This window comes from Nilaparvata lugens, chromosome 3, assembly GCF_014356525.2.
Source record: "Nilaparvata lugens isolate BPH chromosome 3, ASM1435652v1, whole genome shotgun sequence".
NCBI lineage: Eukaryota > Metazoa > Arthropoda > Insecta > Hemiptera > Delphacidae > Nilaparvata > Nilaparvata lugens.
The window spans coordinates 5931597-5959426 of record NC_052506.1 but is presented as its reverse complement, the minus strand read 5'-3'; the positions used below and the strand labels follow the sequence as shown (position 1 = coordinate 5959426).

The following is a 27830-nucleotide window of genomic DNA, read 5'->3' as shown; positions in this document are numbered from 1 at the left end:
CCTGTTGTGCCTTTCCTCATGTTAAGTATTGTACACAATGTGATAAACAAATAAATTTTTCATACAAGTTTTGACCACTTTTGCAAAAATCCATGATAGTATCTATTTGATTCAAAATTTGCTTGTTTATGTGAGTATTGAAGATCGTAATTGTATTTTGAAAAGTGAAAGTGACATAACCAACATTTTGATTTGGAGAGTATAGTATAAATTGGAAATGGGACAGTTTAGGGCATGAGCCTGTTGTGCCTTTCCTCATGTTAAGTATTTGTACACAATGTGATAAACAAATAATTTTTTCATACAAGTTTTGACCACTTTTGCAAAAATCCATGATAGTATCTATTTGATTCAAAATTTGCTTGTTTATGTGAGTATTGAAGATCGTAAATTGTATTTTGAAAAGTGAAAGTGACATAACCAACATTTTGATTTGGAGGGTATAGTATAAATTGGAAATGGGACAGTTTAGGGCATGAGCCTGTTGTGCTTTCCTCATGTTAAGTATTGTACACAATGTGATAAACAAATAAATTTTTCATGAAAGTTTTGCAAAAATCCATGATGTTCAATTCAAGCATTTCATGGAAAATGCAAATCTCGCAGATTTGTTTGATATTCGGGCTATGGGTAGAGGTTGCCTTAACAAGTGTTGTGCTATAATATGAGACGTTTCGCTACAATACAGTGTGAGTTATTTGCTGAAACATAAAATCCTTCCTCAACTCACAGATCACAGAAATCATTCATCAGCAAATGCTTATAACTTAAGAATAGAAGTGAGTTTCGCCAAAGTGATGACATATTATTGTTTCTCTCGTCAAGTACTATCATTCCTGAGAGTTTGAGCGATTTTAGTTCTTGACCATTTTTGCAAATCATGGATTTTTGCAAAATGGCCAATAATGAAATCGCTCAAACTCTCTGGAATGATAGTACTTGATGAGAGAAACAATAATATGTCAATAATAATATATATTAATATTAGTAAAATATATATTGGCGAAATTACTCCTATTATTTAGTTATAAGAATTGAATATGAGTTTTCACTCTGATCTGAGAGTGGAGGAGAGTTTTTATATTTCAGTGAATAACTCACCCTGTATTGTAGCAAAACGTCTGAATTATAGCACAGCACTTGTTAGGTCGACCTCTATCCATAACCAATATCAACCAAATCTAGGTGATTTGCATTTTTCATGAAATGAGATTCTGCTGCCCCGTTTCAAGTTGGTTTTTATTCAATACTGATGAATTCAGTTTTTTCAGATTGATTTCTACATAGATTGCAGGTTTGATGCCTAGTGAGATCGGACTCCTCTCCATCGCAAAGGACGTTCTTGGCTGAATATCTCCAAGAGGGTCAGGAGAGTGAGGAAAACTACAGAAATCTACTCAGGAGAGTGAGGAGGCTACCAAATTGGATAGAATTTTCTCGTACTTCTCCGGTTATTTGAAAAATAGACAATTTGTGAATGATTTAGAGTGATTTAATTTCTCAAGAGACAAACATTTAAACTGAAAAAAAAAATTCTGGATTGCTTAGCATGTTATCTTTCAATTTAAATTGGCAGTGATATACTTCTGCTTTACAAGTTCACAATTCACATTGACACTGTAATTAAAAATTATATTAATTGTATACCAACCTCTTTGTATGTTTCATGGGAACAAACACAAATAAATATTCTATTCTATTCTATTCTGATGAATTCAGTACCTCTTGCATTTTTCCGCTGCCTTGGTAGAATTTCAGGTGGTTTCAATTTAACACTGATGAATCAGTAGGCCTATCTTCCATGTTTCTGCTGCCCTGTTATAATATCCAATTGGTGTCAATTCAACACTGATGAATAATTTGTAGCTTTCACTGAATTTTCATCTAGCTTCAACCGTGTTTCAGTATTGCAGTGGGGTGGGGTGCATAAGTCTAGGGATGGTTTACAGCATTTAAATTTGTATTTTCTTTTAATAATAATAATAATAATATTAATAATAATATAATAATAATAATAATAATAATACATTTACTTTCCTGCCCTATTACCATAAGTAAGGAAAGTATTGCTTTCCGAAAAAAATTAAGGTACCCCAATTTCCAAATTTTATACATTTCAAGGTCCCCTGAGTCCAAAAAAGTGGTTTTGGGTATGGCATAGAGAAATAATAGCGTAAGTAGATATCCCATGGTATAGGGCGTTTATGTCGCAACTTTTACTGTTATCTCAAGCTGATAGTCCACGTAGTTATTTCCTGTGAAGCTTTATGACGCTGGTAGTCTTCATATTGGCCGTTCAACACTCTTACACGGTCAAAATAGTAAAAATCGACAATAATCGACAGTAATCGGCTTGAGAGAACAGTAAACGTTGCGACATAAACACCCTATACCATGGATATTACTTACACTATTGTTTCTCTATGGTATTGGTCTGTATGTGTGTGTGTGTATATGAGTGTATGTGCGTCTTTGTACACGATATCTCATCTCCCAATTAACGGAATGACTTGAAATATCCTTCAACTATGAGGATCCGACACGAACAATTTCGATCAAATGCAATTCAAGATGGCGCCTAAATTGGCGAAAATGTTGAAAAAAAAGGTTTTTCGCGATTTTCTCGAAAATGGCTCCAACGATTTTAATCAAACTTCATACCCAAAATAGTCATTCATAAGCTATATCAATTACACAAGTCCCATATCTGTAAAAATTTCAGGAGCTCCGCCCATCTATGCAAAGTTTGACTTTAGATTCCCATTTATCACTTCAATTTTACTGAGCATCAGTACACATTTTTAGCGGTTACATTCATTCATCTTGTATGCTCATAGGAGATACATTTTTCAACTTGGGAAGTCTTGTGCAAGTGCAGCTTACCTTATTCAATATTTCATCTTGGGAAATTCGTGCAAGTGCAGTTTGCCTTCATCGTCAACCGCTACTCATTTTTAGCTACTCAGTCTTAGCTACTCATCAGTTATTTAGTCGAACTTTGTCAATCTCAATTTTTACTGATGCCAGTGATTTCAGTGTCAAGAACATTTTATCTCTTTTTTCAAATATTTATTCACTGCAATTACATCAACTTTAGGACATAACCTCAAACATTTATTCTACTTAACTCATGGTGGAACCCTTTTCCAATTAACATTCAACCAGTGAAACTCATTCAATTTGTGAAGTGCCCATTCGTCATTATATCATTATCAATTTTAATATTGGAACAGTCTCAACTTTCAATATCTCAACGTATTCAAGTCAAGTTCTCTTCCTCATCGGTCATCGTTTATCAGGATATAATCAAGATATCTTCATCGTTCAACTTCTATTAGCCCAGCAGCTGTCTGCAACTACAATGTACTTGACAGGAGTCAAGTTCCATTCTCGGATTTTGAGTCACCGTAGGCCTATCACTTCGGCAACACATCATTAATTATTCAGGGAAGTCTTATTCTATTATTCACATTTTTGTACTTACCCTCTCAGAGGCACTGTGTTTACTGGTAGTCTTCATCCCATCAATTTTTGTTGCTGATTAACTTTTTATTCCTAAATAATAACTATTTAAGTACTATCAATCATTCAATTTTTTATCTTCTATATTATTACTTATGTGTTCTACATATAGTAATATTCCCCATGTAACTTGACATGCGTTAAGCTGTCATTTCCAGCCCGCTTATGTAATACAATATGCTGAGCTTCGTCTCCTTTCAATATTGTATTTGGTATTTTTCAACCTTTTCTATTTTTAATTATTAATCGAACCTTCAGTTCTGGACAGACTTTCTGCTCCTTCTGCTTACATTATAGCCAAGTTGCTATATTTGTCCTCTTTCAGTGTTACATAGTCAACAGCTTGAAAGCTTCAGGTACGATTGGATTCTACCTAAACTGAATTCCTAGTTTTCATTTTTGTGAAATTAGGTAATTGTTCATATTCATATAATTTCTGTATTTTCATACCTTTAAGATTACTAAGAATTTGCAGGACTTTTATCTAGGATTTTTGTCTCTCGACTGATTTTATTAGTCAGGTTAAGATTCTCATATTTACTATCATTTTTCAAGTATTCTAAATTTTATTCATTTTAAACATTGCTAAATTTTGTACGTTCAATTCAATCATTACTCATTGTCATTATTGTTCTATTATTAGTTTCAGCATCAATATACTCTTTTGTGTATTTCAACATTAACATTGATATCCCAACTTTATCTTTGTATTACTCAATCTTTTTCGCTCACAGAGGTAACATCATTTTGAAACATTGTATCAGTATTCTTAAACGTACTAGCAAAAAGTCTAGGTACAATAAACAACTTGAGTGCATTCCTAATTCTTTTTATTTTATTACAACTACATTAATTTTAAGCATTCCAATAGTTACATTCAAATATCAGCTTTACATACGGATAATAAGAAACTTATTATCTATCATTCTTCAATTATTAGTCATCATTATTGCACTACCTTTGTGCATTCTACTTGTGCTCAGACGCACAGTAAACCAGAGGTATTTTTTCGGATCTACACATTCAAGGTTTGTAAATCCGCTCATAGCAAATAATGAAAAGCTGTCAGTGCCTAGATCAGATATAGATCTCATCTACACACTTCCACACAGTCCACTACTTTGCAGATCGGCCTTACAACCCGGTCTACTGACAGTCAACAGTACCTCTTGCATTTTTCCGCTGCCTTGGTAGAATTTTCAGATGGTTTCAATTTAACACTGATGAATTCAGTAGGCCTACCTCTTCCATGTTTCTGCTGCCCTGTTATAATCTCCAATTGGTGTCAATTCAACACTGATGAATAATTTGTAGCTTTCACTGAATTTCATCTAGCTTCCAACCGTGTTTTCAGTATATTTGCAGTGGGTGGGGTAGCATAAGTCTAAGGGATGGTTTACAGCATTTAAATTTGTATTTTATTTTAATAATAAATAATAATAATAATAATAATAATAATAAATTTTACTTTCCTTGCCCTATTACCATAAGTAAGGAAAGTATTGCTTTCCAAAAAAAATTAAGGTACCCCAATTTCCAAATTTCTATACATTTCAAGGTCCCCTGAGTCCAATGTGGTTTTTAGGTATTGGCATAGAGAAACAATAGCGTAAGTAGATATCCCATGGTATAGGGCGTTTATGTCGCAACTTTTACTATTATCTCAAGCTGATAGTCCACGTAGTTCTTTCCTGTGAAGCTTTATGACGCTGGTAGTCTTTCATATTGTGCCGTTCATACACTCTTACACGGTCAAAACAGTAAAAATCGACAATAATCGACAGTAATCGGCTTGAGATAACAGTAGAAGTTGCGACATAAACGCCCTATACCATGGGATATCTACTTACGCTATTGGTCTGTATGTGTGTGTGTATATGAGTGTATGTGCGTCTTTTTACACGATATCTCATCTCCCAATTAACGGAATGACTCGAAATATCCTTCAACTATGAGGATCCGACACGAACAATTTCGATCAAATGCAATTCAAGATGGCGGCTAAAATGGCAAAAATGTTGTCATAAACCGGGTTTTTCGTGATTTTCTCGAAAATGGCTCCAACGATTTTAATCAAATTCATACCCAAAATAGTCATTCACTAGCTATATCAACTGCCACAAGTCCCATATCCGTAAAAATTTCAGGAACTCAGCCACATCTAACCAAAGTTTGATTTTAGATTTCCAATTATCAGGTCTCAGATATAATTTAGACGAAAAAATTCGAGTGGAAAAGATTGAGCATGAAAATGTCCAGTAACATTTCCACCTAAAATTGAAAATAAGCTTGAAATTTGAGAAAATGTGATTATTCAATTGCAAACTGTTGGCAACTGTTTATTCTATTAAATCATTCACTATGAAGAGATAGCAGACCTCGTGTGTATCCAGCGTTATTGTCCTGTCACCAGCTGGCTCAATTCTTTCAATAGTAGACGTGAGATGCGCGTGAACACTAGCGTCAGGTGATAAATTTTCATAACGGCAAGCGAAATTGTGTGAGTGCGCTGCGCCTCACCAGATTTTTTCATCTAGCTTTCCAACCTGTTTTCAATTTTGCAGTGGGGTAGGGTAGCATAGGTCTGAGGGATGGTTCACAGCATTTAAATTGTATTTTCTTTAATAATAATAATTAATTTTTAATTAAGGATTCGTGGCATACTAACCGCCTGTGTAATCTCCTCTCCATACCAGCAGAAAACGAAAATGTAACTTGTAAAGCTCAGCACCGACTGAATCATGCGGAATAAGTTCCGAAAGAGATGGGCATCATTCAGTTTATTAATCTGTAATCAGAACGTTATTAATTTTGATTCATTGTAAATAATTTATTAAATGCCTAATACTTGAATTAATTGAAAAATATATGCTAATTGCTGAGATCGCAAAGCATACTCTGATATGAGCAATATGATTTAGGTATTTAGGTAGGTACTATAATTATGTTATAATCTATGAGTTCAGGTAGGCTACTATATAGGTACTCTGAAATCACTTCACTCATATGGGCTACGAGTTATGGGTTGTTGAAGTGCTAAACTCCGTTTTCTTTCCAGATCATAAACAGTTTTGAATTTTCCATTGGAGTTCTTTTAATACATTCAGTATATCATTGGTTTTGTTCTAATATGCGTTTTTCCGCGATTGCCAAAATAAACAGGTTATTGAATTTACAAAAAATGTTACTTTTTTATTTATGAACGATATGGTAAATAAAATGTTTTAGTTTGGAAAGATACATTTTTTAATTTTTAAGAGAATTTCTAATAATATAGTCGAAACCGTTATAATGATCTGGAAAGAAAACGGAATCTGGAAAGTTAGCACTTCAACAATACGGCCATAACTCGCTTAGACCGCCACTTAAAAAAATTCAGTTGCCACTTTTTCTCACTCTTATAATGATCTTAACAATAATATTGAGAAAGATTATCCAATTTAAATAATAAAAAAAGTGTTCCGAACAGTGTTAATACAAAAAAATACTTACCTCAAGAAGTGTAATTGCTTTGGTGCAGAGAAAGACACCGCCAATTAGAAGAAGAAATAATAGAATTGGACCGTAAATCTCAAGCATTCCTCTTGAATCCTGTAATATTATTGTTTGGAAATTAGATTTTCATCCTCTTTACACGAAAATAAATTGTATTTGCTGAATTGCAAAACTAATGACAACCACTGGGGACATTATATTGGACCAATTTTTATGCGTTTTGTTCTAAAATTTCCTACAGGCATAGAGAAAAGATAGCATAAGAAGATATCCCATAGATGGTATAGGGCGTTTATGTTCCAAATTTCACGGTCAACTCAAGTCAATATTCATTTATTGGATAGAGTAATCAATACAGTAATCGGAAAAGAAAAAAACAGGCTACTGAGTACTGCCCAAAACTTTTTCAATTTCCTAATATTCCTATATAGTACCATAGAGAAACAATAGCATAAGTAGATGTCCCATGGTATAGGGTGTTTATGTCGCAACGTTTACTGTATTATCTCAAGCCGATAGTTCATGTGATTCTTTCCCTGTGAAGCTTTATGACGCTGGTAGTCTCTCATATTGTGCCGTTCATACACTCTCACCCCAACGAAACAGTAAAAATCGACAATAATCGACAGTAATCGGCTTGAGATAACAGTAGAAGTTGCGACATAAACGCCCTATACCATGGGATATCTACTTACGCTATTTGTTTCTCTATTGTACTATATATAGGAATATTGGGAAATTGAAAAAGTTTTGGGCAGTAGCCTGTTTTTCTTTTCTCAATGATAGTACGGTAGTTTTTTTCGTGAAGCTATGTGACGTTGGTAGTCTCTTACTGTACCGTTCTTATACACTCTCACCCGGCCAAAACAGTAGGTAATAATAGACAGTAGTAGTCAGTAATCGGATTGGAGAGTGAACAAAAAACCTATACCATGGAAGAAATCTTCTTATGTTATCTTTTCTCTATGCTTTAGCCCACCTATTATCTGTAAATAATTTTCAACTTTTTAATAAATCAATAATAACCGAATGTATTGGGCTTGAAATTTGGAACATAAACCTATACCATGGGATTATCTTCTTATGCTATCTTTTCTGTATGGTATCACCACAATACGATACAGTATCGACATAATATATTGATACAAATATAAATAAAAAATAGAAATCTGGCACCCTTTTAAAATATTGTTCAATCACGACATATGTTTTGGCTATATAATGCCATTATCAAGTCCATATTAATGCCTTGATAATGACACTATATATATATAGTGAGGTCCACGTTATAATGACAGTATTTGATCAACTTTGGTTTTGCTATCCTTGTCTATCATTCGACAAAGCCGGTGGTACTATCCTTTTCTAGGTCCACAACGGTGCCAGTTATGTTTTTGACAGTGTACAAATATGATTAATTAATGCAGAGAATCGGCATCGCTATTCTTCTATCTTTATCCACTGACATTATAACGTGGCCCTCACTATAGTCGAAAAAACATGTAGTGATTAAACAATTTTAAATGGGTACTTGGATTTCTATTTTTTATTTATATTAAGAGTAGCCCTAAAGAAAAAAAGACAATATAATGATACACTATCAACATAATATTATGATACAGTATCATCTCAACTTGATATGCAACACCATAATTTGATACAAAACTTCTAATCTTTGAATGAATTCTACAAACCATTGGATATCTTCTTACGCTATCTTTTCTCTATTTGTGAATGATTTGTAACTTTCAAATCAATAATTCTATTCACCTTCTCAGCTGCAACTGATGCTCCAAATCTTCCCTGAGACATCCGAGCAGATGTTTTTGGTAGCGAGGATCCTCGGCTACACGTTCATCATCCACCATCCGCTCAGACACACCGCCATTGGTTGACATACAATACAAGTGCAACGCCCTCTGTTTAATTTCTTGCAGCGAGATCTTCAACACTTTGAAAGAGCTGATCAGAAAGATCGCCACATCAATATAGGAGGCCGTGACTCCCACAGCTGTGTGGCACAGTAGGAACGTGAAAAACACTTGTAGCATGTATTGGATTAGGAACGATATGAATATATCGGGATCGTAGGGGTGCCATGCTAGGACAGGGATGTATTGTCCGAATTTTCTGGTTGTGTTGGTTGATGGGTGGAGTATGACTTCGTTCAAGGTTATCTCAACCATCGGCAAAATGGCGATCCAAACAGTGTTGACTATGTACATGAGGTATTTGAAGTAGTTGAACACCTTCCAGAACTGTTTGTCGTATTTGTCGATAATCGCTAATTGTTGAGGACTGAGCGGGGTCATGTATCGGTAGCGAACTAGCATCGGGAACAGGTCGTCCATATTTTGGGTGCGGAAAAGCCCCGTCATAACTAAACCCAACGTGAGTAGACGTAGCAGAACGTAGTTGAACTGTTTCAAGGTCAGTGCTACATTGTCGGACCAAATGTCGACGACGGTGTAGGCAACGGAGAAGATTCCGTAGAGGATGTCGAGGACTACTAGGGTGCTGTAGATGACGCAGGCCAGCCAATAGGGACGTTTTGTGTTGATGTAGAGACCGCCGAGGAGGATGTGTATGCCGTAGGGTTTGGCTAGCACCCCTTTCTGCATAAGTTGCATTTTATGTACTAGTAGTTCTGTGAACAGTAGACCTCGCGCTCAGTAAGTTACATTGGCCTGTTGTAATGTTTTCTCAGAAAATAATTTATCAATTTAAAATGTCTAGAAAAAATCCTAAATAAACATAGAGCTTTCTGTCCTATCGTACCGTGACGTGAAGTTCCGGAATGTGAGTGTGAGCGCTGTTATCAGGTCTGGCTGCAACTCTCTACAACGTTGATGTAAAGATACATTTTCAAGATGTTCGATGTTTTTGAACAGGTATTATTAGTCAGTCAACTGTCTACTAACGTTGATGGGAAGATATATTTTCAAGAATTTCAATGTTTTTGTACGGATAGTATTATAGTCCACTAGACAGCTGATTTATGATGAATAATTCTATGGTCTGATTTTTACTCTAATATTAGAGTATGAAGGAGGCTCCTTTTTCCTTTTATATTAGTAGATCTGTGAACAGTAGACCTCACGCAGTATTCTCATCCACAAGTACCTGTTTGAAACTATAGATCTTATGGAAAAACAGCAATAGGCTGGCTTCTCCACACATCTGTGTAATCACTTGTCAGCTGATTTATGATGAATAATATCTATAGTCTGATTTTTACTCCAATATTGGCGTATGAAGGAGGCTCCTTTTTCCTTTCATATATATTATCCTTGAAATGCAAAAATTCCAAAAACCTTGTATATACGTCGACGCGCAATTAAGAATGGAACATACCTGTCAAATTAAATGAAAATCTATTACCGCGTTTCGCCGTAAATGCGCAACATATAAACATTCAAACCGTCGACTTGAATGTGTCGTTCCGGAATGTGAGTGTGAGCGCTGTTATCAGGTCTGGCTGCCGTCGATACGCCAATCCAATCAACCCATCAGAGAACATTCTGTGTTGTCGTGTTGGCGAAAAATCGGTGTGTTGAAATTAACAAAATAAACTACCATAATGCTGATTTCCTACAAACTTCATTTCTCACCTGTCATGATTTTAGAAATCAATTTCTTTTCAATAATATTTGTTGCAATTTTTATCATCAGATTAAAAAAGAAAAATGTAAAAAATGTTTTATATCAATAACTCCAAACTCTAAACTAGAATCATGACCTCAGCTTATGGAAAGACAAAGTTAGTGGACTACTGTCTACTAACGTTGATGGAAAGATACATTTTCAAGATGCTCGATGTTTTTGAACGGGTAGTATTATAGTCCACTAGACAGCTGATTTATGATGAATAATTAATTCTATAGTCTGCTTTTTAATCTAATATTGGCGTATGAAAGAGGCTCCTTTTTCCTCTTATATTATCCTTGAAATGCAAATTTCCAAAAACCTTGTATATACGTCGACGCGCAATTAAAAAAGGAACATACGGTACCTGTCAAATTTCATGAAAATCTATTACCGCGTTTCGCCGTAAATGCGCAACATATGAACATTCAAACATTTTAACATTAAGAGAAATGCCCAACCGTCGACTTGAATCTTAGACCTCACTTCGCTCGGTTAATAATCAATACCTACTATTACTAAAAACACTTCATTGACATGTGCTACTTTTTAAATTAATAAAATCCTATAGCTCCCTTTATTTAAAAAAAAACTTTAAAATAGTTTAACAACTAGTTTCGGAAGATGGTGTGATATCACCGAAACTAGTTGTTAAACAATTTTAAAGTTTTTTAAAAATAAAGGGTGCTATGAGATTTTATATTGTTTTATTAATCTACTATTACTATTCTGTAGTAGTAGATATTGCTATAATACTACCCGCTCAAAAACATCGAACATCGAACATGTATCTTTCCATCATCGAACATCGAACATGTATCTTTCCATCAACGTTGTAGACAGTTGCAGCCAAACCTGATAACAGCGCTCACACTCACATTCCGGGACGACACGTCACGGTACGATAGGACAGAAAGCTCTATGTTTATTCAGGATTTTTTCTAGACATTTTAAATTGATAAATTATTTATTAATTTTTGAGAAAACAGGTCATTGTAACTTACTGAGCACGAGGTCTACTGTTCACAAATCTACTAGTTATTGTTATAAATCTGATGATAGAAGATAAAGTACGGTACTTGATTGTATTCAGGCCTAGCAGCAACTAATAGGCTATAATAATTATTATAATCAACTCAATAGAAAGAACTGACCAGAAAAAACAACTCCAACTGTGAATTTGGAGATGTTTCACAAAATTATAACTCTATTGTTGGTGAGATATAGTTATTTAGTAATTAGAATCAATAATCGAATAGCACTGTTAATTACGGTAGGCCTCTGTATAATTTAGATCCTTTTTTCGAACAGGTACGAAGTAATTTTGGCGGTCATTGATAATACGGTATCAATACTGTATTGATACAATAGTGGAAACAATTCAAAATGTCAGTATTTCCTATGCAGACTATATAGGTATCAATTCTTCCCTTTCCAAGTGAATTTCACTATATAGAAAGTTAAATTCTGCAGTTATAACAGACTTTGAATGGTAGACCAGGCTTGAGAGATACATTTCATACTTTCACCATTGGTTAAATGGGGAGCATTCTATTCATTTATAAGGTATGCTGACAGATTAACGTGAATCTCTTTACATCAACATTGTTGGCAGTATTTAGCTCTTGATGCCTCAGATAAAATTCATTTCATTCACTCTTGGTAGTGGGTACCTACTAATTAATATTGAAACATAATTACTCAGCGAATTAATGTCTTTGTATAATATTATTATTATGCTGACAGCTTAACGTGAATCTTATTACATCAACATTGTTGTCAGTATTAGCTCTTGAGGCCTCGGATAAAATTCGTTTAGTTGACTGATGGTAGTGGGTACCTACTAATTAATATTGAAACATAATTACTCAGCGAATTAATGTCTTTGCCTATTAGTGAAGTGGCCGCTGTTCTGCTAATGACTATTCCTAATTAGACTATAGGCAGATTCACTTCCAGTAGTATTCCTGATGAATAACACGCAGTACATCCTATTGAAACAGTCCTAACGAATTGACCAAAATAATTATTCTCCAATAATATCGTGAATAATTTCACTATAGGATGATGGAGAGGTTCAGGGCTGAGTTTGTAAATATACAGGGTGTGTTCTGAAAAAAGGTGCCCAGTCAAGGAGTGATTCCTCACATCAAAAGAAGAAAAAAGTGCTAAATAACATAGTTCCGAAAATGTTTGGTTACCAAGTTATACAGAGTAGAAGATCTGAATTTCTGTGCCCCTGCCGAAACGAAGCCCTACGGGTATTATAATAGTCCAACTAGTTAGACCTGATTGGCTGTTAAGCTAGCCTGATTGGCCGAACTGCTAGTTCGGTTGGCTGTTAATTAAGATGTACAATTTAGCGTACTTTATGTAAAATGAACTGAGAATTTGTATAAAATCGTTTCCAGACCTGTAGCTACAGTAATTTTCAAGATATGTGACGAAATACGCGAAACTTGGTCCCGAAAAACATGTTTCTTTAAGGTTTGAAGCAGATTTTATGTTAAATGAACAATAAACAAAAAATATTTTTTTACAGAACTTGTAGAAAATTAAATTTCCAAGAGAAAGATGTAGAATAAGTCTATAATAGACAAAGGCAACCTTGAAAAAATAATCCTTAATTACATACAATACGCTCATTTGTCTATTATTTATTTATACATTGATACATATGTAACAATATCATTCTCAACTATGAATATCAGTCTATTATAGACTTATTGTACATATTTCTCTTCGAAATTTAATTTTCTAGAGTTCTGTAATAGTTATTTGTGCAACTAGTGCGCAAAGTGACAGTTTGCTGCACTGAAAGAAACGTTTACGCCCGAGCCGTAGGCGAGGGCGGAATGGTTTCTTGAGTGCAGCAGAGGAACTTTGCGCACGTATTTCACATTTAATTTTTCCTACAGTTACCATTGAATATGAAATGTGGGTAATTATGGGTGAATTTCCTGAAATCCATCAAATGTTTTTCTGTGTAATTTTATTATTAATAAATAAAATTGAATAATGTAGTAGTAAATGAATGAAGGCAGCACTCATGTGGTGGCTGTCCTCGTTGTCCTTAATATTATTATAATGTGCACCACAACACTATACCACAGTCATTGTTACCAACTTATTTTTTGTTCTCGTGCACTAATCCTCCATATAACCCACCAACTATTTTGCGTTGCCATGTTGCAAATCTGGAGTGCAGAAAAAATTTTTCCTGCACTAGAGCGGAAAAGTGTTTTTTTTGCGTTCTGTAATCGGTGCAGGAATGGCCACTTTTCAAGGTAACTGCAGGAATAAAATATTTTGTGTTTATTGTACATTTAACATAGTAAATCTGTTTCAAACCTTAAATGAATTTGTTTTTCGGGACCAAGTTTTGCGTATTTCGTCACATATCTTAAAAATTACTGTACCTACAGGAAACGGTTTTATACAATTTCTCAGTTCATTTTACATAATGTACGCTAAATTGTACATCTCAATTAACAGCCAACAAATACCCTTAGGGCTTCGTTTCGGCAGGGACACAGAAATTCAGACGAAATCTTCCACTCTGTATAAAGGCCATTCCACACAGCACGTGGCGTGCGTGGCTGGACGCACGCTAGGCCGGCCACGCTAGCCACATGCCAATTCACACCGCCACGACTGTTGCGATGCTATACCGGCCACGTTTCCCGTCAGTATGCAGGAAGATGTCAACCCAAACGGTCCCGTGGTGTGAATCTGGATTTTCTTGTGGCTTACCTTGGTTTGATGTCTCTAACAGCAGCAGTAGTAGTGATAATGAGCTGGTTTTATTGTATTCGGTGACAGAGCACGGGACCAGTGGGTCCGTACATCCAATCAATAAAAAAAGGAAGACCTATGGCGAATTCCATCATTTAATGCGCGACCTTGAGGCTGACAATGATAGTATACTTTCTATACGATAGTATACGTCTAGTATACGTTCTGCGCATGCTCGGACCAAAACGTGGCCGGACACGTTTGAAAAGATCGCTCAGAGAGCGAACGGTAGCCACGCGTGGCTAGTATAGCAAGCGTTGCCGCGTGGCCGTGGCTGCTATGTGAATTGCTTCATTTGATTAGCTGGGAAGCGATGTTTTGAAAAGTAATAATAATAATATAATAATAAATTTTGACTTTATTTCTGCGTGAAAAAAAAATACAGAACATGTGAAAATTAAAAGTAATAGAAAACTAAGCATGCAGTATTATCATTCTGCTCCACTATAGAAATACAATGAGAAAAAAAACAAAACAAAGAAGCAAAAAAACAAAAACAAAAAACAATACAGTTAATTGCTTACTCTACTAGAGCTACACTGCGAACGAAAAATACATCAAAAAGACTACTCTTCTAGAGATACAATAAAATAACAGTGGACAGCAATTCAAGATAAGAGATTCACAAGTTACAAAGATTATAATACATATACAACATGCAGAAATAAGTCATTACTGTATGCAAATGACCTTAAGTAGCTAGCGTGCGTCCAGCCACGCACGCCACGTGCTGTGTGGAATGGCCTTAACTTGGTACCTAACCAAGCATTTTCAGAACTATGTTAATTAGAACTTTTTTCTTTTTTTGAAGTGAGGAATCACGCCCTCACTTATGGGCACCTTTTTTCAGAACACTGTGTATAGTATTTTGAGGAGTATCGATTGATTAATATCAATAAGCTCTGGTTAATTATCCTATCCGATGTTTCTGTGTGTATGAATAAAGGCCTAAGTCGTTAGGCTTGAATGAATAATGAATAACAAAACCATAATGCTAAGCTAGGTACTCATTCAGTATCTTGTTCAGTAATTTAAAAAAATCTATACTCCGTACAAAATAACTTATGACTTGGAGGAATATGTGGAGAAGATAAATGGAGGGAGATCTGCCAATAACAGTGATGGATAGTCATAGGTGAAAGCGCAGTTGCATATTTGTCGATTAGAATCAGTCGAGTCAGTGCTTGTAGAGAGGAAACTTCATAAGTTTAACATGCGCGCTTGAATACTCACTAGAAATTAGAAAACGCTGGCCGGTTCAGAACGGTAACACCGCCGCCGTTGTATCCCTACCGCTCTATACCTTCTCTGCTGCGCATGTCCCAGGTCAAAAGTTGTTTTGTACAGAGTATAGTTATCACTAATGAGTAATGAATCCAGAAAGCAGTAGGCCTACATTTAGAATCTTACTAGCAATATAACAATAATTGGTAAAGGGCGATACCAAATTAAGCGTTTTCAGAGTCGGCAGGGTAGGAAGCTCTCCGATTGGCTGATTGAGTTGGCGCTTGAAAAACGCTTAATAAAATATGATATTTGCGTGGTTCAATTTTTCCATTTATCATGATTTTTTCACAATGAAATAAACACAATATAAAAAATCTGGTGTGGCCCACTCACACAACTTTCCTTGCCGTTATGAAAATTTATCACCTGACGCTGGTGTTCACGCGCATATCAGTCTACTTATAACAAAGATCTGAGCCAGCTGGTGACAGGACAATAACGCTGGAGACATACGAGGTCTGCTATCTCTTCATAGTGAATCATTTAATAGAATCAACAGTTGCCAACAACTGTTTGCAATTGAACAATCACGTTTTCTCGAATTTCGAGCTTATTTTTAATTTTAGGTGAAAATGTTACTGAACATTAATTGTAGAGATTTTCATGCTTAATCTTTTCCACTCGAAATTTTTTGTTTAAATTGTATCTGAAGCCTGATAATTGGGAATCTAAAATCAAACTGTGCATAGATGGGGCGGTGCTCCTGAAATTTTTACAGATATGAGACTTGTGGCAGTTGATAGAGCTTATCAATGACTTTTTTAGGTATGAATTTGATCAAAATCGTTGCAGCCGTTTTCGAGAAAATCGCGAAAAACCCTGTTTTTGACAACATTTTCGCCATTTTAGCCGCCATCTTGAATTGCATTTCATCGAAAATGTTCGTGTCGGATCCTTATATTGTAAGGACCTTAAGTTCCAAATTTCAAGTCATTCCGTTAATTGGGAGATGAGATATCGTGTACACAGACACTCATACAGACAAATACACAAAAAACACTTTTTTGGACTCAGGGGACCTTGAAACGTATAGAAATTTAGAAATTGGGGTACCTTAATTTTTTTCGGAAAGCAATACTTTCCTTACCTATGGTAATAGGGCAAGGAAAGTAAAAACGGCTTCAAGGTCTGTGATGGGTCCACGTTTATTTCCTACCTTGGGCAGGGCAACAGGTTGTTGGAAAGTGTCAGCTATTGTTCCTAGGTCTATGAATGCCCATTGTTAATGGCTAGTATGAAAGTTGGATCCAAAGGTAATTTGTCATCTAAAGAGAGCACGATTGGAGTAATGTGGACCAGGTGGAGTACTTGTCTACACATGCGTATTGGCAAGTGGACCTATGAATTTAGGAGTTCAAGGACTATGATAATAATTGCTACTAGTGTTATTACAAAGCCCCTCTAATCTATTTTTACTCACGAAATTACACATCTACAATTTTGGTACATTTCAGCTACTATATGAGTAAAAATATAGCAAAAGTAAGATCACTTTGTCCAGGGAATTATTTGGCTCATAATCAAGTTGGTGAGAAGTATGAGACGTTCAACTACCTACTAACCTACAGTTCATATGACGAGAAGATAAAGTAAAAGCATTGAGAAACCATAGTCTCTATAGGTGTATCTGTCTATGGTAAAATAAATCGATTATACGAGATTAATCGATTATCGATTATTGAGAGAATTCCTCAGCCTATGCTTCGTGATGTTATGAACAGCTTCGCAAATCGCCTGTGCTAATGCCGTACTCGGGAAGGCCGCCATCTTGCTGATGTTATTTTCAAACAGTGATTATTTTCAATGTTTCTTAAATGCTTTTTAATGTAGAAAAATATTTTATGAATATAACTTTGATATCTACGTCCGTTTATTTTTTACACCTATTTCAAAAATGCGGGATTGACTGCCGCACCCTGTATGTGTGTCTATGTTAAAAGTGAAAGATTATCTGTGTGCCACAGAAAGATAGATCTCTAGAGAGTATGATTTCTCAATACTTTTACTTTATTTTCTTGTCAAATGAACTATACTAGGTACTGAAACTCAAGGTTCGATTCGAAATAGGAATTTTGTGGTGTAATGAAAGTTTGTAGTGTAATTTTATAGCAGTTTTATACCGGCCAGTATGGGGTTGAATAATACGACCAGTACGGACTCATGAGTCCACAAAATATCTACTCCGTGACGTGCGCTCTATAGTCAACAGCATCAGGGAAGGCACAAAATCAAGAAAATGGTCAAACTTTCCCACTATTATAGAACAATAGAAAAAGGATGAAGAGAGAAATATTGCCACCTTTATAAACAATAGGACAAGCTTTTCCGATCCCATCAACCTGTTGCACTTTCTACCTTCAGGTAGTTGGACCCACCAGAGACCTCAAAGCCAAAAAAATCCATTGTAAATAAATTGTTATCAAATCAGCATAACAGGAAACAACTACATATCAAATCAAATTGTACGATGTTTTCCAGTATTCCAATAAATTTGTGCTCTGCTGGACAGAAAACAGAATACCGTTCGTTTTACGAGAGCGTTCATACATTTCCATTCTGCCTATGTGTGAACACTCCCATAAGAACCAATGTATTTGCTTCTACCAGCAGAGCAGAAATGTTCCAGTTAACTATTTTAATTGGATTCATTAATTTAATAAATGAAAAACCTATATTATTCTTTTATTTATCTAGATTAACTATAATAATTAACCTAACTCAATGATGACGTGATGTAAAACGAGAATCTTCAATTAAAGGTGACCAAGGTTGAGAAGCTAATTTTGAGGATAATAGGACGCAAACATCCACTCTTCCCTTCAGTACTACTATACTCGGAGCTCAGCATCCTCAGCATCAGACAGATTTACATTTTCAGATTTTTAACATTCACCAAAAAGAACCCACAATTCTTCATCAATTTGAATCACTCGCAAGGAACACGCAGAAGGAACATGGACTTGGCTATTCCCAGGATGACAACATCAGCTGCTCAGAGGTCAGCCACATATTTAGGACCAAACATTTTCAATGAACTGCCAATAGCTATTAAAGAAACAGTTGCAATCAATTCATTCAAATCGAAAACAAAAAACTGGCTCCTGTCTAATAGAATCAATCATGAAGAACAATTAGTTCTATGAAAAAATTTTCCATACTGTTTCATTCTTATTTTCTTCATTTTAATGATTTTTTCCCATGAGTATTATAAATGTTTTCTATGTTAAATTTATATAAAATTTCTACATCATAGGTTATCAATTTTCTTTTTTAAATTTGTGTATATAAATGTGGTTTTCATGAACTTCTTATGACTCGCAAGATGTATCTTTATCAGAATTTTTTACTTTTGGCATAAAATCTAAAACAATAGAAAAATAAAATTAGTGGCATCCCGACACATATTCATATATAGTCGAGGCCACATTTTCTTAGATCAGCAAATAATCAATCAATTGTATTAATACTCTGTAAATAATTGTAGCTTATATGCTTTTTGTAATCATGTCTATATTTTGAATAATCTCCTCTGGTCGTGTTGTACCCTCGACCAGAGAAATTATTATTATTATTATCATCTTTAGGTTTCATTTTTTTACATTCCCAAGACCACTAGCAAGACTTGTAAAGAAACGATAGCATAAGAAGATATCCCATGGTATAGGTCGTTCATGTTCCACATTTCAAGCCGTTGTTTCAACTCAAGCTGATTACTGTCGACTACTATATATTATTACTGTTTTAGCCGGGTAGGGTGTAAGAACGGCACAGTATGAAAGACTACCAGCGTCACACAGCTTCACGAAAAAGAACTACTAGGACTATCGGCTTGAGTTAACAGTGAAATTTGGAACATAGACGCCTTATAATATGGGATATCTTAGTATGTTATCTTTTCTCTACGACTTGGCCTATTTCAAAAATTACAATAATTTGAGCTAACCTAATCGATAGATAGGAAACAAATATAGAACTACACGTATTTCAACAAAATATTCTCATATTTTACAAAAACATTATACAAATAGAACACCATTGTACACATAATATAATAATACACATAATATACAATATACTTACATATGTATGTTCACTTTTTACAGGAATATTCAAAATATTATAGTTTATTGCTACTAAATGGTAAACGACTAGCACCACACCGACATTATCACTAGGAGTTCCGGAAGCCACTTAAATTTTATCACTAATAGCGGGTCAACACAAAAGTATTCAACGCACACACCGACAAACTTTATATACAAAAATAAAATTCGATTAAATTTACTTTCGGTGAATTTGGTTGAAGATAATTGTTGAACACTGTAGCAGCAAAAGGCCCTGAAAAACAAAACCAAACGCAAGATCATTCATTTCGAGAAATCAACTAAAATATATGAATAGGAATTGATAAAATGACTGAAATTAACTAAATTAATTATTGATAAATTAACTAAAATATATGAATAGGAATTTATAAATAGTTTAGGAACGATACAAAAGGTGGGAACTGATAGAAAATTGGAACAAAAAGGTGTATGTCCAGTTGCAGGTAGGCCTATTGGATTCAAGGCACAATTCATGTATCTATATTTTAATTAGGATGAAATCAAAATGAAATAAATATCAAGAATTTCAATGCTGAATATTAAACATTCTGAAAACCTCAAAGAAACGAGTATCTTGTTGAGCTTCATCAAGGGTGATTAATTTTTGAAAATTCCATTAGAAATGCATGTGTCATAGGGTGATGAGTGAAAAAAATAAGGTGATAATTATGTGATCAACTCGATTTCATACAATTTTTTTCAAGGACTACGGAGAGTTGAAAGCCCCAATTTGAAAACTTAACAAGAAAACATAAAAACACTACAACTTTGACAAAATCTTTTCTCTACCATTTTAAAATCAGCTTTAAATCTCTTGAAATCACTAGAACATAACCTATTTTTTCGGACATTTTATCATTTATCAAAATTTGGGAACAAAATAGTTTTGGGCTATGCCTGTTGTTCTATCCCTATCATATTTATATGATTTGTAATTGTATCAAAAATTGAATGAATAAATAAATAAATAAATTTTCTCAAGGAGGAAGGAGAGTTGAAACCACAATTCTTCTTTAGCCCATTATCAAAAAAACACAAAACATTTGAAATAGAAATTTGTCTTGCTCTTTAGAGCTTTAAAAGCAACATTTTGTGAATTAAACTTCAATGGGAAACATACTAGCTGTAGAAATATATAGAACTTAAATCAAGTAGAAGAAACTATGGAGGATGTGAATTTGCACTTGTACAATAGGGAAACAAACTAGTTGATGATATTACATTCAAGAAATAAATAAAAACTTTATTTGAGTGACAGACTCTGAAGCTCCATTTTGTAAATAAAGCTTCAATTGGAGAAAATACTAGCTGAAAATATTGAAGAAATAGATAGAACTTAATTCAAGTGGTATAAACTCTAAGGGCCGGTTTCCGAGCTCGGGATTTAGCTAAGTCCTAGACTTTAAACAGCTGGAGTCACAAAATTGGCTTTCCAAAACGGGGCGTAGTCGCAGATTTTATAACAGTAGTCGTAGTTTTTATTTTCTCATTTCTACAATTGGAAACGTATTTCCTTGACTAAGACATTCCTAAATAATTCGAAATAGCTGAAACTTTACACTAATTTCTCTTCATTTTATTTTCTGTTCAATGTTCTAGTTTTTCGAAATTTAATTCAAAAGTGACTATGACAATGACTGCGACTACGCCCCGTTTTGGAAAGCCAATTTTCTGACTCCAGCTGTTTAAAGTCTAGGACTTAGCTAAATCCAGAGCTCGGAAAGCGGCCCTTAAGATCCATAGTTTGGACTTTAACAATAGGAAAACACACTAGTTGATGATATTACATTCAAGAAATAAATAAGAACTTTATTTGTGTAACAGACTCTGAAGCTCCATTTTGTAAATAAAGTTTAAATTGGATGAAATACTAGCTGAAAACATTGAAGAAATAGATAGAACTCAATTCAAGTGGAAGAAGCTATGAAGTTTAATAGTTTGCACTTGTACAACATGAAAACACACTAGGCTTGTTCATGATATTACATTTACTAAAGAAATGAATAAGAACTTAGTGGCAGAGATACTGAAGCTACATTTTTGTAAATGAAGCTGCAATATGAGAAAGATACTAGCTGACGTTATAGAAGAAAAATATAGAATTTTATCCATGTGGTAGTAGGAAGGTTAAAGACTTTTATCCAGAGGTAGGAAAACACTTGTTGAGGAAATAAATAAGAAATTAATCAAAGTGGCAGAGGATGTGAATCTCCATTTTGGACTCACACAATAGTTGGCTTCATTCTCACCTCGAAAAATGCAGTCGAGACATCCGGGCCATCAACATGTCCTGTAAACAGAGATTCGAAATATTATACAGCAAAGACTTTTCATGGTCCTCACACAACATCGGATCTGCAAAAGTTGACTGTTATTATAAAAGATAGAGATGATGTTATTCTGATTTTATTATATTCATAAAAACTAATAATTATTGCACTCACAAATGCAGTTGAAAATAGGAGACAGAAGATCTTCAAGTTAGAATTTGAAATTGTACGTGCAAATGGAATCTATTGATTAGAATAAATTCGTATTATTTTATCATTTTAAAAATAGAGAATAACTTTCAATTGAATAAACTCTTTTCATTTCAATAGATTGTAATCTGTGCAAACCTCAAGGTGCATACAAACTGGAGCGTCACGAGCATGCGCATTCATCAGCTGATACTATGCTTTTATTGTAAATTTTAAGTATTGTGCTCACTTTAACCTTAACAGTCCGGTTTCCCATTAGGGAATTTTGGACTATATACGGCGAGGTGGAACTACCCTTGGGTCTCCCCACCATTCAAAGCCATACGCTAATAATAATAATAATACTATGCTTTTTATATACTGTTTCTGTATAAATACAGATATAACAAGCTGATTGAAAAGCAAAATAATGCGCGGCGTGTTCGTGGCTCATAAAAATCTGAACGTGCCCTCTAGAGTGAGGCTTTGTTCTTATGTAGAACAGTAATGCCCCATTTCACAGAATCCAGAACCTGTGGGCTAATTGTGAGAGAGAGAAAGAGAGAGAGAGTGAGAAAGAGAGCTTAGGGCTCTACATTTGTCTGAACATGCACGTCTATAGTGAGGTCCACGTTACAATGGCAGTGAAGAAATGTAGGAGAAAAGTGTTGAGGATTCTCTGCCTTGCCACTGCCTTCTATAGAATATAGCTGATACATAATATGATGTGATATTAACTGTTCATTCTTGTTTGAAATAATCAATTAAATTTTATTTGCTAAGAAAATATATTTTTATATGATTTAATAATGTATTTTCATAATTTCGATGAAATATTTCGTTACTTATACTTCTACATTGGGCCCGTTCTGTGTACATGGAATGTGGTAAATTGTCCGATTCACAATTTACCAAGTAAAAAGTTCCGCGTTCCATGGGAGGAATTTTGACCGATTCTGTTCCAGTTCCAAAATCGTGCCCCACAGTCCAAGTGTGGTAAATTGTCCGACCTGGTACAGTTCCAACTATCTGAGCTCTCATTGGTCGATTATTGTAGTCTGCTTGCTTCTCTGCGCATGCGCTGATAGATTGTTCACCATAGCATAGAATACATAACCAACAATATTATGTTTGATAACCATTCATTAAATGAATTTTTCTCGATAGAAAATTTGAGATTAATGGAATAAAAGAAATTTACACTTTTCTAGAAAAACACTTTTGTAAAACAGCCTTTCTTCATTCACGCAGCTAGTAAATGACACATTTTAGTGTAAATCAACTTTATATGTGCGCGCCAAAAGCTTGAACCAACGTTTTTGAAATGGCGTTCCATGGGAACATTTTGCACTAGTCACGTGATGGAACAATTTACGATTGGAACTGGAACAATTTACTGTACACAGAATGTACTCATTGTTAAAAACCGATCTAGCCATGTTGCGATGCTAGAATAGTATCTTAAGTCACAAGGATGGGAAGAGGCCTTTTGCAGGGGAGAATGATGTTCTCGGCTAACGCCTCGACTAGAATTTCATTCGAGCACTGCAAAAGACATTCACGTCCAAGTAACTTACACTATTTTTTGTCATAGTAATATAGAAAAGAATAATTGAGAAACAGAAAACATTACCTGCTTGTATTGACATTACTACATGCATTCTATAAACATAACCTAGTTTACAAGTTTCGAATCAGGAATTTCTTGATTGTAGTTGACAAAAATTCCACCTGGAGCGCTAAAAGGCGGGTCTCGTACCAGTTTTGCCGTTCCTAATTCGGAACTAGGAAACATACTCGACTGTAAAGAAAACATATGATTTTATTACAGTATAGTATACTGTAATGAGAATCATATGTTTATTTGTTCTACAATCAGCTGTTCACCGGCTTGATTTCATGGATGTAAAACAGCTGAAATCGAATGACTATGACAAAAAAGGCTTTTTCGAATGATAGACATGGATAGCAGCACCATTTATCAAATACTGCCATTATAAAGTGGAACTCACTCTAGTGGGAGGGAAGCTTACAATCAACTGTTTAATCTTTATACAATTCCAATTTCAATAAGATGTTTTTTGAAGATTAGACAATTTATCGGCCCCCTTGACCTACGTTTTCGTCTATGTGACAGTGGCCGAAGACCGAGAAAAAATACCTTTGTTCTTATGTGAGTGTTCACACAATCAAAATCAGAATCTGTCAACATTCCTATAAGAATCAATGGTTTTCTTTCTCGGTGGTCCACTGCATGAACCTTGGAATACTCTTCAGGAGGAAACGACATGCACTACAAAACAATATATCTATGCGGATGCATGAGAATTCTGTAATGAGAATTCAGATGAGCCATATCTCAAATGTGCAAGTGTATGAGATTAGAAGACAGTAACCTAAATGGTTCCGTTCAATGACGTTTTAAAGGTGACAGGAAAGGTTGAGGAGGTTAGGTTTTTCTCAATATGTTAAATAGTTGACCGAGCGAAGTGAGGTCTAAGATTCAAGTCGACGGTTTGGCATTTCTCCTAATGTTTATATGTTGCGCATTTACGGCGAAACGCGGTAATAGATTTTCATAAAATTTGACAGGTATGTTCCTTTTTTAATTGCGCGTCGACATATATACAAGGTTTTTGGAAATTTTGCATTTCAATGATAATATAAAAGGAAAAAAAGGCCTCCTTCATACACCAATATTAGAGTAAAAATCAGACTATAGAATTATTCATCATAAATCAGCTGACAAGTGATTACACAGATGTGTGGAGAAGCCAGTCTATTGCTGTATTTCCATAAGGTCTATAGTTTCAATCAGGTACTTATGGATGAGAATACTGCGTGAGGTGAGTAGTTCACAGAACTACTAGTATGTGAAATGTTTTAATAATTTTCGATAAACACAAAAAACAAAAAGTTGAAATCCTTGCACATTTGAGGTATGGCACATATGAATGACACCCACCCGGTTGCATTGAATATCAAGTCCAGTAAAACAAAATTAATTAAATTTTGAAATGTAAGAAGACAAAATAATTAAAACTTACATCGTGTGAATATTTGTGCACTCACCAACTTAAGCGGCGACCAAGTCAGACTCTCCCAGTGATAACGGCACCAAACTTCATAATCTAAAACAATGCTAGCTTTCTTGTTTAGTAACAGTGTGAACATAGTGACATAACATACAATAAAATCAACCAATAATGATTGCATAAAAACAAACTTGGCACAAGGAAGTACACAATAATAAAGTAAAGTGAAAAAGAAGCCAATATGGTCTAGTAAACATTTGTTGTAAATAGAAAAAAAATTAATGAAACAACTGATATAGAATCAAAATTCCAAGCGTGAATAGTGCAATTACATGATCATTTATGAATGTATTATTTATCAATGAATAATTCAAAAAAGTTTAGTACTTCGTACTACATGTAAGTTATCTAGTTTATATATTGTATAATATCTTTTTATCTCTTTTCTGTATAGGGCTACTTGTAATATAAATATATACAAAATAAAAATCTCAGTACCCTTTTTTTGAAATATTTTATTTTGTGATAAAATATTTCAAAAAGGGTACTGAGATTTTTATTTTGTTTATATTTATATATATTGTATTTATGATCATATAATTAGTATTGAGTCCAGACAACTAATCAATATTGTGATAATTATTGTATGAAAAATATAATTTCATTATTCTCTCAGTCTACGAGGGCTATTCAGAAAGTAGATTACGTTTTTATATGTAGCGGCGGTGGGTGGGGCGAGCGCGTACATTTTGGTGTCTGGGCATTCCGCAGGTCAGTCGGCATCCAGCCTTGCTAGAGAGAGGTCGACCGCGCTGCTCGTTTCGTCACAATAGCCTTTTGAAATGTGCGCTACAATTGAAAATCCCGTCAGTTGTGAGGTGCGCTCAGTTATAAGGTTTTTGTTAGCAAAAAACCATAAACCGATTGAAATGTATTGGTAAGTTTGTGAAGTTTATGGAAACAATGTAATCAGTGAAGGTGGAGTTCGCCAATGGTGAATTAGATTTAAAAATGGACGAAGTAATGTTCATAACGAGGAGAAGAGTGGCAGACCGAGCATTGTGAGTGATGAGCTGGTTGCAAATGTCAATGAAACAATAGGCGATGTAAGTGATGACGTAAGCCGTTGCTACGACGCCATTTTGGTTTCTAAACAAACCGTTGCTATGGAGAGAGAGCATGTTATTCAAATGGGATTAAAACATCACCTTACATTTACGAGTATATCAATGAAATAATAGATTTCTAAGAGTTGAGAATATATTTTCAAGTTCTACACACTCAAATCATCAACTCTCAGTATTTATTCAGATCAAATAATTTTTTTTGGGACAGCCAAAACAGAAAGTCTTACGAAGTAGAGCTTAGTACCATGTCTGTAGTCTGCTATGGAAAACCTACCTGTAGAGAAAGTTGAAATGCAATTTGAATTATTACCTAGAATTTCATTGGATTGTTATAAGGTTGTAATTTAAAAATTCATAGGAATATATTCTGTTTTTCTATTGTTTAGAGTAACTGTTGGAGTAGACTAAAGCTTAAATATATAGGTTAGGTGTTTTGGTTTAGCCTAGGTACTTACTTATAAGTTTAGTGTTGAGGTTTTCAGAAGTATATAATTGTTTTCAATTTACATGAAATAGTAAGATATTGAATGAACTCAACACAGTAGAAAGATGTAGATGCTGTGACCACTAATCATGTTGCATACTTTCTACATTCTAACTAAATGGTGATGATGTTTACAAGAATTTAAAAGGGGTAAGTGAACATGTAAAGTAAAGCAAATAATTATGTATTTTATGTGCTACATTCACTGTAAACATAATTGTATTTGAATTATTGTATTAATAATTTCACTAATGTAGTTATTCTAGATAAATTTGATAAATATTATTTTTATTAACAATAACGTAACCTAAAAATGTAGTACAGAATTTATAGAGGCGAGCTAGGCCTTGGGATTTTCAGGAAATCTAAAAAAATGGTATGTAGCCTGCCTTTTCACTGTAATGTTTACAGTCAGGAACAAAGAAAATGTTCGTTTGCTTTAAACCATTTTCATTTGAGATCGAAATCAGACTGTATACATTTTCAAATAAACATTTCTAATGTGAAACAGCAGACTGTAAAACTTCCAGCATATGCTGGGAAAGTAAACTTATATTGAAAACAAAATAATAATTAAAAATTTTAAGTAAGAATTCATGTGGCACTTTAACTTTCTCTTCAACTAGGCTTACCATAGCAGCCTACATACATAGTACTATGCACTACTTCGTGAGACTTTCTGCTTTGGCTGTCACCAAAAAAATTATTCGATCTGAATAAATACTGGAAATTGATGATTTGAGTGTGTAGAACTTGAAAAAATATTCTCAACTCTTAGAAATCTATTATTTCATTGATAAACTCGTAAATGTAAGGTGATGTTTTAGTCCCATTTGAATAACATGCTCTCTCTCCATAGCAACGGTTTGTTTAGA

At 34.5% G+C, this 27830-nt stretch overlaps 2 protein-coding genes across 2 annotated transcripts in view; both read right to left on the bottom strand.

Annotated features, from left to right (window-relative positions):
* LOC120350189 (odorant receptor coreceptor-like) overlaps nt 1–27830 on the bottom strand; it is a 105597-nt gene that overhangs the window by 3368 nt on the left and 74399 nt on the right. The window contains exons 2-3 of the mRNA XM_039422691.1: nt 7015–7113; nt 6191–6310 (exon numbers count right to left, since the gene is read on the bottom strand). Coding sequence (XP_039278625.1) covers nt 6191–6310; nt 7015–7101 — 207 coding nt within the window. The 5' untranslated portion in view covers nt 7102–7113. The remainder of the gene's footprint in view (nt 1–6190; nt 6311–7014; nt 7114–27830) is intronic.
* On the bottom strand, nt 19725–26599 carry LOC120350190. The gene is made up of 3 exons (XM_039422692.1): nt 25382–26599; nt 22100–22140; nt 19725–20082 (listed from the first exon to the last, which is right to left on the bottom strand). The coding sequence occupies exons 1-3, from the start codon at nt 25523–25525 to the stop codon at nt 19893–19895; spliced, it is 375 nt and encodes a 124-aa protein (XP_039278626.1). The 5' UTR covers nt 25526–26599; the 3' UTR covers nt 19725–19892.

Bases quoted from the DNA above. Each gene is read 5' to 3' on its own strand.
- LOC120350190 (XM_039422692.1), bottom strand. From the start codon at position 25,525: ATGCAATCATTATTGGTTGATTTTATTGTATGTTATGTCACTATGTTC. The intron at 22,141-25,381 runs GTGAGTGCACAA...CTCTGTTTACAG, and splicing joins CTTGGTCGCCGCTTAAGTTG to GACATGTTGATGGCCCGGAT. The intron at 20,083-22,099 runs GTGAGAATGAAG...TTTGTTTTTCAG, and splicing joins TCTCGACTGCATTTTTCGAG to GGCCTTTTGCTGCTACAGTG.